The sequence below is a fragment of the Bubalus kerabau genome, chromosome 13 (genome assembly GCF_029407905.1).
Source record: "Bubalus kerabau isolate K-KA32 ecotype Philippines breed swamp buffalo chromosome 13, PCC_UOA_SB_1v2, whole genome shotgun sequence".
Classification (NCBI taxonomy): Eukaryota; Metazoa; Chordata; class Mammalia; order Artiodactyla; family Bovidae; genus Bubalus; species Bubalus kerabau.
In genome coordinates, this window is record NC_073636.1 from 60155955 (window position 1) to 60173041 (window position 17087).

Here is a 17087-nt window from a genome sequence, read left to right on the forward strand (position 1 = left end):
CTCTCTAGCCCCGACCAATCAGCATTCGGAACAGAGGGTTTAACTCCTATTTAAAATGAAGACTTTGAATCTTAACGGCTGAGCTCTCGGGAGGACTTGGTTTCTTTGGTCGGAGGTGGGAGTCCACAGGTGCGTAGACCTGGGGCATCTCTCTGAGGCTGGCTGGCAGGCAGGCGGGCTGGCGGACCCAGGGTGGCCTTTGCGGTTTGGTGGGAGGGAAGCGGTCTTGGGGATCGCTGGGTCAACGAGGGGAGGTCGGGGCGACAGAGCTTCCTTTTTCCCCACCCCCCGCCCCGTTCCTCCCTGCGCCCCCTCCCCCGCCCCCCGTGCTTTCCCTGCACCCTCCCTTCTGTGCTTGGATACCGATATGCCCTATAACATGCCGCCTGGTGTTTATTGAACACCCGGAGTGAATGGGGTTGTGGGGGTGGGGGGATTGCTTTCTGATGGGATTCTCATGTTAAGTGAGCACCTGGGTAAGAAAGAATGCAGAATGTTTTTTTTGCCGTCTTGGAATTGACGTTCTAGGGGTGGGGGGTGAGGAGACAGACTAGCAAGATAACTTCCGATAGGGATGAGTACTAGGAAGTGGGCTAGTTTGAATGGACTAGCCAGGAAAGGCCCTTGTCCGGGCAGGATGGATGAGTGGGTGAATAAATAAACCTGGAAGCCAGTGTTTCTCAAACCGTAGACCCTGGACTACCTTTATAGGGATTACTTGAGCGTTCTAGTTAAAAATATGAACCCACCTAAGGGATCAGAGGGGCTTCCCAGGTGGCGCTAGTGGTAAAGAACCCTCAGGAGATGGAAGCGACTCAGGTTCGATCCCTGGCCTTCCCTGGAGGAGGGCATGGCAACCCAGTCCAGTATTCTTGCCTGGAGAATCCCATAGACAGAGAAGTCTGGTGGGCTACAGTCCATAGGGTTGCACAGAGTTAGACTCGACCCATGCAGGCAAGGGATCAGAAGTGCTTGGGCGTAGGACTCAGGTGTTTGTATTTTTATCAAGCTCTGCAGGTGATTCTGATGTTTCATTGAGAACTAGTGTATGCCCGGTGTATACTGGTCATCTGGGGATGTCTTTGAAACGCAGGGTCTTAATTTGTTAGGTCTAGAGTTGGGCTCCAAAGTCTCCATTTCTAACAGTTGTCCTCCTGATGTACATGTGGCTACCATCCTTGACTTTCACTGTTTTCTTCTTATCCTTAACCTTCCTTGTTTGTTTAAATTAAACGTGTTTCAGCAGCATACTCATTTCCTCTCCACTCTCCTTCATATGTGCGGGTAATTTGCAGGTTTGATGAAGGAAGGAAAAGTCTCCACCCACAGTGCTATTAAATCTGCTTTTCTATGTAGACTAGTAGGATCTCCAGTTTGAAGTGCAGGGATCTTATGCAGGTCGTCTGGACATGAGACTCTCGAACTTGGCTGGAGTCCAGAATCACCTGAGAAACTGTCTTCTGTGGCTCTCTGTGGAATTCTGAATCAGAGACTTAGTCAATTCTGTTCCGTTATTCTTCCTGAGAAGGAAAAGTGTATTACCTGGAGCGAATGAACTTTGGTAGCTTCTATAAAACCAGTGTCTGTAGAGCTATGTGATCTCATGAGTCAGCTGCTTGTAACTGTCAGGGAGAGTGAAGAAGGCACCACAGCATGGGTGAAATTACGGTTCACATGATATGAGAATGTATTTCCTTTTCTTGTCTATTTCTGAATGGCTGTTTGATATAAGGACTCCAGATTCTTTAGTCTGGTCTCCTCTTGCAGGTGGAGTTATTTGTTTGCTTATAAAATGGATGTGAAAGTGGGGGTCTGAAGAGTGCTTTCTGATTGGATTCTAGAATTTAGGGAGCAAGAGAAATGGATAAAGGTTTCTCTGGCCCAAGGATCCATATATCTGACTTGTTAAAGGGATTACTGGGCACGGTGTTGCAAATGGACCATAATGGGGCAAAGGTGAAAGCAGAGTGACCACTGGGAGCTTTTTGCAAATAATTGAAGGGAGAGAAAATTGTGGTTTGACCAGGTGGGAGTAGGAAATGTTGTGAGCAGTGATTTTCAAAATAGAGCCTGTAGGATACGCTGATGGCTTAGATACAGGATTTGAGGGAGAACCATATAAAAGATTATAGGACTTTAGACTTGAGCAACTGGCAGGATGGAGAGAGCAGGTTAAGGGGAATGGGGATTGGGAGGAAGCAGGATGTCAGTTGGGGACAGGTTAAGATTGAGATGCCACTCAGATTACCAGGTGGTAGGAGTTCAGAGGAGAGCTTTGGGCTCAAGATGGAAATTTGGGGGTCCTCAGCCTGTGGATGGTATTGAAAGCCGGGGAAGAAGAGATTTCATTTGGTGTGTTGGGTTGAGATGCCTGGCAGGCTTTCCTGGGGCATGCTCAGCAGGTGATAGAGAGCCTGGCAGGAGAGGAGAGGGCAGAAGGCACCAATTTGCATTCTCCTAATAGAGATGTTTAGAGCCCTGGGGCCCTAGGAAGGTGTAGACAGAGAGTGGGGAATCCCTTCCACGGTTACCCTAGACGCTGAGATTGGTGGCAGAGGTGAGGCTCATCAGCAAAGGTGTTTGCTTTGGGACAGCTAGTAGACAAGTCTGTGCAGGAATAGAGTGCAGGACCCCCTGGAATGCCGGGAATGCTTCTGAGGGGAAGGCTGAGAATTGACCTTTGGATCTGGCAACAGTTGGGTCTGCCTGGAGCCTGGTGGGGATGAAAGCCCTGTGGGAGGGAGCCTGCAGCCTGGTGAGGGAAGTGATTGAGACAACTGTTGCCCAGTTCTGCTGCTGAAAGGGGAAGCCAGAGATGTGGTCATAGTTTGAGTCAATTTAAGGGTAAAGAGGACTTTTTTTTTTTTTTTTTTTAAGGCAGCACTTAAGGAAGCCAGCCTATAGACTGATGGAAGGGATTCATTAGAGAGATGATGGGAGAAAGGGACAACGCAGTTCAGGAGTGGGGTTGGAGTACCAGGGAGGGGAGAGGATGGGATGCAGTGAGTGAGGGGAGAGAAAGGCCCCACACCTGAACCTGATGTAAGCCCCATACTTATGCTCTATCACAAGAGAGAATGCTGCTCCCTTACTGGCCTTCATTGGACAACAAATCATGTAAAATTCTGTGTGATGCTGAGGCTTTTTTTTTCATCAGGATTTTTAACCCTTTGAAGCAGATGGATTTTTACAAATTAAAGGTGGTTCTTTTTTCTTTTCAGGCATCATGGACAGATGTAAAGAAAACTGCATCTCAGGGCCTAAGGTAAATTGAATAATCAGGAATCTCAGATTCCGTTTGTAAGACCCAAAGGGAAGCTGGGTTTAAGTCTAGAGTTGTTTTCACCTTTCCTTTGAGGTGTGACTGTGGCTCCTCCTCCACGTCCCTGGGTGGGAACTCGTTGCTTTCCTGAGCATTCATCAAGGCTCTGTTGCTTCTCTCAGTGTAACTTTTATTTTGCTCTAACTTTTTGAAGAGCCTATGTTTGTTTCCTCTTTTGCCTCAGATCCGTTTTGTGAGTACTTGGAAACTGAAACACTAGTAAATCAATCGTAATTAGCTTTGGGGACTATTAAAACTGTGCTCATCATTATTAAAAAAATTATATAATTAGCTTTTTGTGGAACATGTGGCAAATACAAAACTTCCCGCAAAGATAATCACTATTGAATATTTGATATGTTTAGAGAAAAGACTGAAAAAATACAAGTATTGTTGAAGAAATTTCAGTGGAATTGGGATTTTAGTATAAAGTTTCTGAATTGTAGCTTCTTGCTAAAGAATAATTCCCAAGTCACTGAGAATTCTTAGAAAGTGTTTAATGACTCACTTTTTAGATAAAAGTTTAGTTAATGAACATTTTTTTAATGGGGACATGACTTTTAGGGGTAGGGTGTTGGGGAGCGGGTAGGAGGTGTCATTCAGGTATTTCAACCCTATACTAACTGTATCCTCTGCAAGTGCTGATTCCAATCGGTTTCCCTGTCCATCTTATCATTGCTGCTGCTGCTGCTAAGTCACTTCAGTCGTGTCCGACTCTGTGCGACCCCATAGATGGCAGCCCACCAGGCTCCTCCGTCCCTGGGGTTCTCCAGGCAAGAATACTGGAGTGGGTTGCCATTTCCTTCTCCAATGACAGTCATTATATTGCAGTATTAGAAGACAGACCTTTGGAATACTCTCAAGATACTCAGCTTTCCTTCATGAAGACCATCATATTCCTTTTTCCTCCCCCATCTAGACTGCAGTTCCAGTTAGTGATGGCCCAAAACGTGTTCCAGTGGCTCAGCAGTTTCCCTCTCAGAATCCGGTGTCTGTGAACAGCGGCCAGGCTCAGCGCGTCCTGTGTCCCACAAATTCCTCTCAGCGTGTTCCTTCACAAGCACAGAAGCTAGTCTCCATCCAGAAACCAGTACAGACCCTGAAGCAGAAGCCACCGCAGGCAGCCAGCGCCCCTCGTCCTGTCACCAGGCCGCCAAGTAACACCCAGAAGAGCAAACAACCCCAGCCACCAGTGCCTGGTAAGCAGTCTTCTTAGGCTCATTGGAGAGCCATTCTTTTATTTGCTTAAAAAACTACCACATATACAGATGTGTGTTTACTATTTGGAACCCTAGCTTTTACATCATTTCTACTGAGGATGGGGAGAGCATCTGATGTCGGGGTGAAGTAACAAGTCTACTGTGGGTCAGGCCTGACCCCCACCCTCCTGAAAGAGGTGGGCAGCCAGGGAAGACACAACAGCAGCCCCGTATTCTTTGGATTGCTTACTGGGGCAGAGGGGATTCTTTTAGCAAGTACACTTAGAACTGAAAAATTCCAAGGTTCTGGAGTGTGGAGGGAAGTGCTGGGGGTTGGGGGAGTGAGTGGACTGAGGCAGGCGGGGCGAGGTCGGGGTGGGCACTGTCAGCCTCAGCAGGGCTTTGTCCCCTATGTACTGGGAAGCTGCTGATAGGTTTTTGAGCAGAGGAGGGGCTGACTTGCCTCTTAGAGAAAGCTTATCTGGATATGTGGGATGAATTGAAGAGTAGCAATGGTGGACCCAGGGGTACCAGGTAGGAGGGAGGCCACTGGGGTTTGGCTCCAGTATTGCAGGGGCCTGAGCTGGGTTGGTGTTAATAGTTATTATTTACCAGTTGTTGAGTGCTCCATAGCAGGCTTCCTTCATCCACATTGTGTCATTATGTCTTCGTAAGCACTCTACAGAGGCAACCGTAGTTTCTACCTCGATTTTGTGGAGGAGGAAGCTAAGACTTCAAAGCATTAACTTATTCAGACACAGCCAGGGCAGAGTGATTGAGACAGATCTGAGAGCTCACTTAGGATGCCAACTTGATGGAATTGGGCGGTAAGCCAGACATGGGGATGGTGGTTATACAGCTGGCATTAAACCACTAAACCGAGATCATGAACCGTGGAGGGAAAGACGACAGTTTAGACCTGAATTCAAATATCTCACCAGAGCAAACTGCTGCTGTTGGAGGTTGAAGTGCTGGAAATACTCAAGTAGGAATGTCCAGCGTAATTTCCCCTTGGCTGCTAACACAGTGGAAGGAGGGTGCTGGTGGGCTCATGTTTTGTTGCACATTGTCTGATACTGACCCACCTCCTGGGGAAGAGGTGATGAGTTGTTACGGATGGGAAGACTGGTAACTCTGTTTAGAAGCTCTTCATTTAGAAACTGAGGCTCCAGGGAGAATCTACACAGCCTTGAGTTTTTAGATTATATGAGGGCCTATGATGTATCTGCTTATCTTTACTCTCAAAGCTTTATACAGACTTCAGATGGCAGGAGTCAGGTTACAGTGTAGTTGTCTTTTTTTTTCCTTTTTAAAATAAAGAAAACCAAAAATAGTTGATCTGTCATTCTGGGCATACCACTGATATTTTGGTGACCACTCTTCGATTCATCTCTAATCAAAGACTGTTAACTTATTCAATTTAGGAAATAATCCTGAGAAGGAAGTGGCATCAAAACAAAAAAATGAAGAATCAAAAAAGTAAGTTTTATCTTATGTACAAAGTTCTGTACCATCATTCTACTAGAACATACTAATGTCATTTAATTGCAAATTTAGTTATAGGAACAGGCCTGTTAAAAATAGACCTTTGTACTTTCACTTGGAAATTTGAAACGTCTATATTTTCTAAATCTTCAAAGAGAGAAGGGATTTTAATGATGTTTATGAGAGACTCGAGTTTTTCTTACTGCTTTTCACATTTAGAAAAGACTTATATTTGACTTAGAATCTGTTACAGAAATCAAGTGAAACTTCCTCTCTACCCTCAGAAGTAACTTCTGCGTACAGTTTATGTATGCTTCTCTACTACGTCTAATAAAGAGGTGGAAGTTAAACAACAAAATGTGGTCCTCTTGCAGCCCTATGGACAAATACTTGACTGTAGAGTATTTTGAAAGTATTGATACAATTACTGTATTTGTTCTTCATAATAAAGCTTGGCTGTATTTTCCCTTGCTCTCAGTCTCTGAACTGTCTAGACTCTAGCATGTAATAGAAGGTGACAGGAATAAACCCACAGCCTTTTTTGCTCTAGCTGCCTACCAGAAACTTTCTGAGAGTCTCATCCAGTGGTTCCCAGCCCACTGTCCTGTAGGCTCCATCCTGTTTGCTTTCCCAGAGTGCGTCTCCACCCCAGAGAGTGGTGGCATCTCCACGGCTAGAGGAGGCCATTTGAAAGAGGTTCCCAGTTATCTCGGGAACCTTCTTCCTTCTCCAGCTCCTCATCTAATTCTCCTATGGTCTTAGCATCGTTGCTAATGGGTCTGTGCTCAGAGCATAGTACTGTCTCAGGCCACTTCCCAGCAAGTGCCTCAGCTCCAGAAGTCTAGACTCATTCAGAGGAGGCTGTGGTTTGGTTCTTGCCGAGGATACGTGCTGAATACAACTTTGAGTATGGAATTATTTATAGGACTGGGATGTCTGCTACTCATTAATATACCTCATTAGAAAGGATGTGTTTTCTTCACACTTTCAAATGTTCATTTCTTCCCCAGAAGGCAATGGGCTTTGGAAGATTTTGAAATTGGTCGCCCGCTGGGTAAAGGAAAGTTTGGTAATGTTTATTTGGCGAGAGAAAAACAAAGCAAGTTTATTCTGGCTCTTAAAGTATTATTCAAAGCTCAGCTGGAGAAGGCAGGCGTTGAGCATCAGCTGAGAAGAGAAGTAGAAATACAGTCGCATCTCAGGTAAGTCTTCAGATGATGTCCGGGAGAGTGGCGTACGGAACTTAGACTTCAATGTTTATGAACTTCTTTGTAGAAGGCTGGCTTCATAGTACTGCAAAGAATGACTAAATTCATCATTTTTTCAAAGATTTATCTAGACTTAACTGTTGTGGTTTGGAAAAATTGCTTGAAGGTTTGTCTTGTTAATGGAGTAATTTACTGGATGAGTTTTGTTTTGTTTTGATGGATAATTAAAGGAATGATACCTCTTATTTTGAGTTCGGGTTGCACACTGGTAGCCTACAGGTTGACTTTGGCCAGTGGATCTTTTTGTTTTCAGTGAATTAAAAAAAATCTCAGCTAGCCTGTGCTCAGCTGTCCAAAGTCCTCCACAGCACATCTGCTGCCGTTATTGAACATGGTCTGCGTTGTCTGTCTCATGGTATTTGAGTTTCAAACTACTGTGGGAATGGCATGTCTTTTTTTTTTTTTTAATTTGCGGAGACTTAATATTTAGCTGAATTCTTTCCCCCTAAGAATACAGATGGTTCGAAGGAAGGAAATAGTCTTAACTAAACCTGAGGTCCAGGTTTAATACCTTGAAATGCATGTAAATTGATAGCAGTGTACGTCTTTTTCTTAGAGTGGGTTCATAGCTTCACATTTTCAAGGGGAGTGGAAGGTGGGATCTGTGACCAACAGCAGCTCTCACCACTGGTTTCACATGAGGGATCTGATACTCAGTACAGATGACCCCCCATACCAGATGTCCATCTTGCATTGCAGGCATCCAAACATCCTCAGACTGTATGGTTATTTCCATGATGCTACCAGAGTCTACTTAATTTTGGAATATGCACCCCTCGGAGCTGTCTATAGAGAACTTCAGAAACTGTCAAAGTTTGATGAGCAGAGAACTGCCACAGTGAGTTTTCATTTACTGTCCAGACTAATTGTGTTTACTCTATACCTGTCCTACATAGCGCTGTACCTTTCATTATATAATAGAGGGGGCTTTGTTTCATGGAAAGCTAGCTTAATACAGGGGTCCCTAATCTCTGGGATCTAATGCCTGATGATCTGGGGTCAGGCTGATGTAATAATAGAAATAAAGCACACAATAAATGTAATGCACTTGAGTCATCCTGAAACCATCTGCCCTACCCCAGGTCTGTGGAAAAATTCTCTTCCACAAAATTGGTCCCTGGTGCCAAAAAGGTTGGGGACCACTGGCTTAATAGGATCAAATATGTGAAATGGGAAAATCAGAGTAGCTTAGGTGTACCTTATATACAGATGAAATCAAATACCAAATGAAATCTTGTGGTTGGTTTCCACAGCTGTTTCTGTGGAAATATATATAAATAGTTACCCTGTTTAAAAAAGAGAAGAATGTATTTTTGATTAGTTTTAGATTTACAGAACAATTGAAGATAGTGCAGACTTACTTTTTCCATGCACATCTGACTTCTATTACTATTTTATATCTGTGTGGTACAACTGTTATAACTAATGGACCACTAGTACATAACTATTGACTGAAATCCACACTTAGATCCAGATTTCCTTTGTTTCTCATGATTAGATTCAGTTCAGTTCAGTCTCTCAGTCGTGTTCGACTCTTTGTGACCCCATGAACTGCAGCACGCCAGGCCTCCCTGTCCATCACCAACTCCTGAAGTCCACCCAAACCCATGTTGATGATGCCATGCAACTATCTCATCCTCTCTCATCCCCTTCTCCTCCTACCCTCAATCTTTCCCAGCATCAGGGTCTTTTCAAATGAGTCAGCTCTTTGCATGAGGTGGCCAGAGTATTGGAGTTTCAGCTCCAGCATCAGTCCTTCCAATGAACACCCAGGACTGATCTCCTTTAGGATGGACTGGTTGGATCTCCTTGCAGCCCAAGGGACTCTCAAGAGTCTTCTCCAACACCACAGTTCAAAACCATCAATTCTTCGGCTCTCAGCTTTCTTTATAGTCCAACTCTCACATCCATACATGACCACTGGAAAAACCATAGCCTTGATTAGACGGACCTTTGTTGGCAAAGTAATGTCTCTGCTTTTGAATATGCTATCTAGGTTGGTCATAACTTTAGATTAGGGTCATGGGTTTGGGGAGGGAGGTCAGAGGTGAAATGCATTCTCTAAGGATACAAGCTACTGACCTGACTCATCCCCAGGAGTTGGTCTTGACCACCCGGCTGGGGTAGTGTTTGTCAGGCTTCTCCTCTGTAGAGTTACTCTCTCTCCCTTTTCAGAGGAACAGCTCTTCTCCTACAGGGCAGGGTATCAACATAAATTATTTGGAATTCTGTACCACAGAGCTGTCTTTTCTCCCTTATTGATTTACTCAAATATTTATGAGTATGGACTCAGATGCTTGATACTTTGAGGTGCTATTAATCTAATAGCACTTTACTCTCATTGTTCGTTCCAGGTTTGGCCACCGGGTGCTCTTTTACACAGTGCCTGTGTCCTTCTGACTTGTCCCCATCTTTGTGGGGAGTGTGGGCCTGTGTATTTTTTAAAAGCACTTTCTGTTTGTCGGTGCTATAAGGTGCTCCAGCTTCGTCTTATACATTTTCTAAGTCTTAGAATTCATTATTTCTCTAAGGAGTTTTGCTTCCTTTTATTGGAAAATGTTATTAGAAGCCTTGATCTGGGTGCTGGATGTGCTCATTGCTACTGTTACTACTTCTGGGCTTTCAACTGAAAGAGAGCATTGAGATGTGTGTATTGTAATCTCGGTATTTGCATGTATCTAAAAGTATTTATAATTATCCACCTGTATCTATAGTAAACATGAGTCCCTTATCACATGGATCATTCTACCCTCCTCCCTTATCATAACCTCCACTCCAACACTGAGAAACTTGGATTCCAGCTTCGGCCATCCTTTTATCCAATTCCAGTGTTCATGTATAGTGGTGTCAGAATTGTTAACCAGTTACCCTCGTGGGGAACAACCGTATGCATTTGAGGTTCATCTGTATCCTCTTAGGGTTTGATGGTTCATTTCTCTTTATTGCTGAATAATACTCCATCATATGGCTCTACCTTGGTTTATTGCTTCATTTGTTGAAGGGTATCTTGGTTGCTTCTAGTCTTTGATTACGAGTAAAGCTGCTGTAAACAGTTGCATGTGGGTTTTTGAGGGACACAAGTTTTCTTATCTGCTGGGTAGATACCTAGGGGTGTGCTTGCTGGCTTGTATGGTAAGTCTACGTTCAGCTTTGTGGAAACTGTCAGCAGTCTTCTGCAGTGGATATGCCTACCATCTGTGCATTCCCACCCACGCATGAGCGTGTCCATGGCTCCCCACCAGCAAGTGGTGCTGTCGTGCTTTTTCAATTTCAGTCTTCCCAGTAGGTGTACAGTGGTGTCTCATTGCTTTAATTTGCAGTTCTCTAATGACATGCAAGGTTGAGCATCTTTTCAGGTGTTTATTTTCCATCTCTGTAGCATCTTTGAGGTCTGTTCAGACCTTTGAAAGTGAAAGTCGCTCAGTCATGTCCGACTCTTTGCGACTCCATGGACTATACAGTATAGTAGACTGTACTGTACAGTTCATGGAATCTCCAGGCCAGAATACTGGAGTGGTAGCCTTCCCTTCTCCAGGGGATCTTCCCAGCCCAGGGATCGAACCCAGGTTCAGACCTTTGGCCCATTAAAAATTTTGTTGTCTTACTGAGTTTTAAGAATCCGCGTGTATTTGTGATATGAGTCCTTTATCATGTGTTTTACAAACATTTTCTCCCCTTCTGTGGCTTGTGCTTTCCTTCTCTTAACTGTGTCTTTCATGGGCAGACATTTTTAATCTTAAAATCCAACATAATCAGGTTTTTGTTTTGCCTTTTTCTTTTTTTTTTTTTCATGGATTGTACTCTTCTTTATTAATGTGAAAATTGTTTGAAGAAGTTGTCTTAATTTGGACTGTTTTTTGTTGAATTAGCAGATGAAGGGCCTATAGAATGGTGGTTACTTTGTTCTGTTTCTTAGTGGAGGTCTCTGGGTAGTATGTACACTTATCTTTTTGGCATTGATCTAAATGGCATTAAATTGGAGTGGTTTTACTTTTATCTTCTACTGAAATCACAGCACTGTTGGTGAATGACCGCTTTGGTTCTGTCTGTGCAATGAGGACATACTATTTCAACTTAAATATTTGCCCTTTGGATAAGTAGAAATCTATCTTATTTGCTTTTTAAATATTAACTAGGCAAGCTAGTTTCTTCTTTAATTGGCAAGTAATGTTTGTACTCAGTTGTCTTCAATCCAGTGGAATTTACTTTGGTGTAAACAGATAGCTGCTTGAAAGGAAGTAAAAGATTGTTCTTTCTAGATTCCCTAGTAGTTTACACACACACACACACACACACACACACACACACACACACCTGTTTTTCTTTCCTGATTAATTAAAACTAGTTCTGGACATAATCCATAATCTTAATGAGGCGTGTGGAGGGGGTGGATGCAGAGAGCTCTGGTTCCTGCCGGATTTGAGCAGGGGCAGCCCATTGTCATCTGGAATCGTACTGTATCCTCTTAGAGCATCACCCACTTTGGTGCAGGAGATGAGCTTTCTTTGCCTTTGCTTTCAGTTTATTTATGGTTTATTTAAGTTTATGGTCTAAATTTTGGTGGAAAGCAATGAAAAATGTCCTTTCTGATGATAACATCTGGTTTGTACCCCTTCATATGGTAAACCTTTTCGGTATAACATAATGTTCAGTCCTGTTTAGAATTACTTTTTGAGGAACCAACACTTCTCAAACGTCAGTCAGAACTAAATATATTCTTTCAACATATTAGAAAACAATTCTCATTTACATGTTAAAGCAAATCCTGGGCTTGCTTAAGTTTATAGCTTCAAACAAACCCTTTTGTTGTAATTTTGCCTTAGTTTTAACAATGGGAATGGACTATAAAGTTTTTCTTTAAGAATGTTAAAAATTGTTTCAAGTCTGACTCATTTGTACCAGTTTTTCAGTGTTGTCATAATTGATGGCTTCCGGGCCATAAATTGCCAGGTGGGATGTGGTGGCGCCTCGTGTTCTCCTGCCTTCCAGCGTCGCACCTGCTGCGTTAGCAAACCTAGCACGGTCACTTGTGCTTCATGCTGAGCACTAAATTGGTTTGTTTTCTTGTAGAGTCATCCACTGTCTCTAGTTTTTGCTTTCAAATCTACAAAACATGTTAAAATCTATGTTGAGTTTCCTTTCAGAAGAGATGTCTAAAATTAACTTGTTATATAAATCTAAAACAGATTTCCAATACTTTCTGTTTTAATAGTATATCACAGAATTGGCAAATGCCTTGTCTTACTGTCATTCAAAGAGAGTTATTCACAGAGACATTAAGCCAGAGAACCTGCTCCTTGGATCAGCTGGAGAGCTTAAGATCGCCGATTTTGGGTGGTCGGTACATGCCCCATCCTCCAGGTATGTAACTTCAGAGATGGAACTTGTTTGGTTTAGCAAAAGCCTAGGGGCTAATGAGCTGAATAGTAAAATATTTACTATAAGTAAATGTAAGCATAGATGTTGTGGGCGGTTGGGTCAGGTAACTGATATACATGCTTTGGAGTAATTTAGGCCTGGCAGGAAACTAGTGTCTTCAAGAACATTTTTACTGTGCAGCCATTTGTGGATGTTTATCCTGGGGTTACGGGCAAGGCTATGGCACCCCACTCTAGTACTCTTGCCTAGAAAATCCCATGGACAGAGGAGCCTGGTAGGCTGCAGTCCATGAGGTCGCTAAGAGTCGGACCCAACTGAGCGACTTCACTTTGACTTTTTACTTTCATGCATTGGAGAAGGAAATGGCAACCCACTCCAGTATTCTTGCCTGGAGAATCCCAGGGACGGGGGAGCCTGGTGGGCTGCCGTCTATGGGGTCGCACAGAGTCGGACACAACTGAAGCGACTTAGCAGTAGCAGCATCCTGGGGTTAAAGATGCATACTATCCTTAGAGTGAAGGGGACAAATAGGTAAAAGATACGACAAGTGTATCACGGAATGAAATGCAGTGTGTAGAGGGGGAGTAACACCTGACTGCCTGTGGGAGGGAAACTCCACTGCCTCCAGGGCCAGGAGACACGAGTTCTACGAGTTCTGAGGGCAGCACCTGCAGAGCTCTAGAACTGAGAGCTTAAAGGAATCAAACTAGTTTGGATGGAACTTTCAGGGTGGTGGTTAAAGATTCTTTGGTCTGCTCCTGTCAACAGAGCAGTCTTTTCCTATCTCTTCTTAAAGCAGAGAGATCAACCTAATGAAACAATTGAAGTGAACTCTGTAAGCAGAGCTAAAACATTTTCTCCTGTTTTTAAGTTGGGTTTCAATGAGCTTTTGAAACCATGTGTGAAGTAGGGCAATTGAAAGCATACATCTACTGCTAAGAGTTTGTCAGCTTTGGGGTAGGTCTTAAAAAAATTGTAACCAGATTACTTTAAAGCCAGTTAAAAAAACTGTATAGTCCAACATGGATGCTGTTGAGTGTGAGATTTGTTTTTAATACAGATCACTCCTAATTGTTTGCAGCAAGGCACTGAATCTGCTATTGCAGTCTCTTGTTGTTTTGGGGGGAAAAAAATCTGGTTGTCACAAGTGGGAGCTGTTGGCCTCTGAGGCCAACAGCAATGGCTGTAGCACCACAGGGCTAAGCTGGACCTTGGCCTGCCCAGCGGTGTCATCATGGCAGGAAAGATAAAGAGGATATCATATAAAATGCTGGTCACTTGGCCCGGCTTCACATAGCTGGTTAACTGTAAGAGCTCTCAGGTTACTGTGCTGTCTTTTGAGGCTCTTGATCTGGGCTTTCTCCCGAATCCAGTGGTGGTGAGAGGCTAGGAGTCTACAGTGGCAGCTCCTTTAGGTGAGTGAACATTTGTGTGCTCGCCGGGCACCAGTGGCACCAAAGAATAACTGGTACAAGGCAGCAAAATCGGCCTAGCCTTTGCTCCTGTTTTGATGTCTGTTTCCAACCTCTGTTATAAAAACAGACACGCTGAATTGGTCACCTGCCTATCCAGTGCCTATAGTCCCAACAGTTGTTAACATTTTACCATACTGAGTGCGTCTACATTTTGGTGAACCTTCAAAAATAAGTGACAGGCAGCATGCCTCATGCTTTGAGTACTTCAGTAGTAGGCACGTCCTGAAAATAAGGACATTGTCCTGTATAATTACAACCATTATCACACCTAAGAAACCTAGTCTTGTTAATATCTACTATTTAGTCCATGTTCAAATTTCCCTAGTTGTTCACACAGTTTTATAGTGGTGATAGTTTAAATCTTATTTATCATTTAAGGAAGTTCTAGAATTAGACATATTTGGGGTGCCACATGATTGCTAGCTGTGAGGTCTGGTACAGCGCCCCATCTAAAAATGGATTTTTAATAGCACCTGCTTTGTAGCACAGGAGCTAGCCTAGGAAAAGCGCTCAGTGTTAGTGGAATGGTTGGGGACTTTGAGCAGCTGTCGTGCTAATAGAAACAGTAGCACGTCAACCTGAGCCTGCCTGTGTTTTCAGGAGGACCACCCTCTGCGGCACGCTGGACTACCTGCCCCCTGAGATGATTGAGGGCCGGATGCACGACGAGAAAGTGGACCTCTGGAGCCTTGGGGTGCTTTGCTATGAGTTCCTCGTCGGGAAGCCTCCTTTTGAGGCAGACACGTACCAGGAGACCTACAGAAGAATATCACGGGTAAGGCCTCACTATAAAGGCACCCATCGTTGTTAGAATTCCTTCCTTATCAGCCTTGACAGGAGGCTGTGATCTGAGTATTTCTCGTGTTCTCTCTGAGCCACGTTGTGACTCTTGTCACTTATTGTGTACTCATCCAGGTGGAATTCACATTCCCTGACTGCGTGCCCGAGGGAGCCAGGGACCTCATTTCAAGACTGCTGAAGCACAATCCCAGCCAGAGGCCCACCCTCAAAGAAGTACTTGAACACCCCTGGATCACAGCCAACTCAAAACCATCAAGTTGTCAGAAAAAAGAATCAACTAGCAAACAGTCTTAATCTTTGGGGGCAGAGATCCTTAGGCCAGGGCTGCCTTGTCCTGGAGCAGGCTGCTGGCATGTCTCCCTGTGGCCTGCCCGCCATCGAGACTCTACAGGACATGCTGCTGACAAGCAGGCAGTGCTCGGAGTCCCACTTCTGCAGACACCACACCCTGCAGCAGTGGGCGCAGCTGTGAGAATCGTGCTAATAACTTCACTGGTTATAGAATCAATCCGGAGGCAAGGTTTGAGGGCAGCCACCCCGAAGCCTATTTGGAGTAAGGCGTCCTCGTGGAAGATGGACTCAGAGCCTGGCTGTGGGGAAGGGGGTCATGCCTAGTCCTGCCTCGACCCTTGAAACACTGTGCAATAACCTTCCCAGTCCTGTGTGTGTGTAACTTATCGGGTGGCCCAGTCTGGTAACGCTGTCAGAATGAACATGTGATTCTTCCTTTTAAATGTTAAAATAAAGACTTTTGTATAGCCTTGTATCTTTACCCCCACAGCATCCCTTCAGGACTGTTCGGGGTCTGTCCAGCACCCCCGCTTGGCCTGCTTGTGGGTCCTCAGTCACTCACCTGGTGAGACTGAGGCAGGAGCATGGGCTTGCCTCAGTCTTGGGGCACAAGGGTGTCTCAGCCCTTTCTAAATGGTAAAGCCTTATTTTCTCTCATGGTGTTGATGTTTTTATAAAGTTCTCACGTGTGTAACCTTGACATTACAGTGCGTCTCCCAGGAGTTCACATTCGACAGACACTTTGAGAAACTGGCCTAATCCTGTCACTAGGTGGTGGGGACGGGGGAGGTCGGCAGGCCCATGGACATATGGGCCTTCCTTCATTCCCGTCCTTCCCTCATCCCTTGTCCTACACTCCTGGGGGTGGGGGAGGAGTCGTCAACCAGCAGGCATCTTGTGATGGGTTAGGGAACAGAAAGGGGGAGCAGGGCCCTGGGGAAGGAGTCTCTCAGTTGGACTTGAGAGGATTTAAAGTGTAGAGGCAGGTGTGGCAAGAGGTCCTTGCAGCCTGAGGGAGGGGCCTGCAGGAAATGTGGCCCATTGGTGGGGGGAACTGGAAGTGGGGTGCTCTGCTGGGGAACACCAGGAGCGGTTGTGAGCGCAGCCAGCACCCTCCACTGTCCCCGGTGCCCCCGAGCCTTGGTCCCTGTCCTGGGCAGTGGACATTCACCATTGTGCATGACCACAGCCCGCTGGAGCCCTCACCCTGAGGAGTCACCTGCCCAGTCAGCAACAGCTCACAGAAGTGAGTGATCCCGGCACGGGGGCCGCTGGGGGCTCACTAGAGCTGCAGGCGGTCTGGCTGGACAGAGGGGAGGGGTCAACCATCCATGTCCACACCCGCCCCCTTCTGGGCTCTGACCATGTTCTTGACAGCATGGTGAGGAGTTCCACGTGTTGGGTGAGCCAGCTCCCGGCAACCTGATTTTCCCAGTTTGGCCCTCCGTCTTGATTCTGTGGTAAAAGTGTTCACCCAGCCGGACTCCCTCCCCAGCCGAACCGGAGTCTGGGTGCTGCCAGTGTTCAAAGTGGTTCATACAAGTGGACACTGCTGCCCCCTCAGTACAGCTGGCTGGGGCTTCCCTTACCCTGGTCACCTGGTCCCCATGGGACACCCTAGAGTTGTGGCATCTGTGTCAACTTGCAACCCAAGTCCACAGATAAGTCTGCTTGCAGTCCACAGGTAATTCTTTTCACCAGCTGTTCAGTCTCGGCCTAGAAATGAGATGCCATGAGGAGCTGGTCTCTCCCATTTTTGGTCTCAGGTTCTGTGTGCTCCTATCACGTAAAATTACGTATTTCTAGCTGCCAACACCTGTGCATCAACCGAGGTGGTGAACTTGACCATGATGCAGACAAAGGTGGA

The 17087-nt window shown here is 45.2% G+C and overlaps 1 protein-coding gene across 2 annotated transcripts; it reads left to right on the forward strand.

Annotated features, from left to right (window-relative positions):
* The first annotated feature begins 14 nt into the window (after positions 1-14).
* On the forward strand, positions 15-15695 carry AURKA (aurora kinase A). Of its 2 annotated transcripts, none has more exons than XM_055544651.1 (9): positions 15-129; positions 3222-3265; positions 4242-4521; positions 5946-6000; positions 7017-7208; positions 7974-8112; positions 12487-12635; positions 14729-14903; positions 15044-15695. In XM_055544651.1, the coding sequence occupies exons 2-9, from the start codon at positions 3227-3229 to the stop codon at positions 15221-15223; spliced, it is 1209 nt and encodes a 402-aa protein (XP_055400626.1). In that variant the 5' UTR covers positions 15-129; positions 3222-3226; the 3' UTR covers positions 15224-15695. The 2 variants fall into 2 exon arrangements, with proteins under 2 accessions (XP_055400626.1, XP_055400628.1); XM_055544653.1 differs by having other exon boundaries at positions 7020-7208.
* The last annotated feature ends 1392 nt before the right edge of the window (positions 15696-17087 follow it).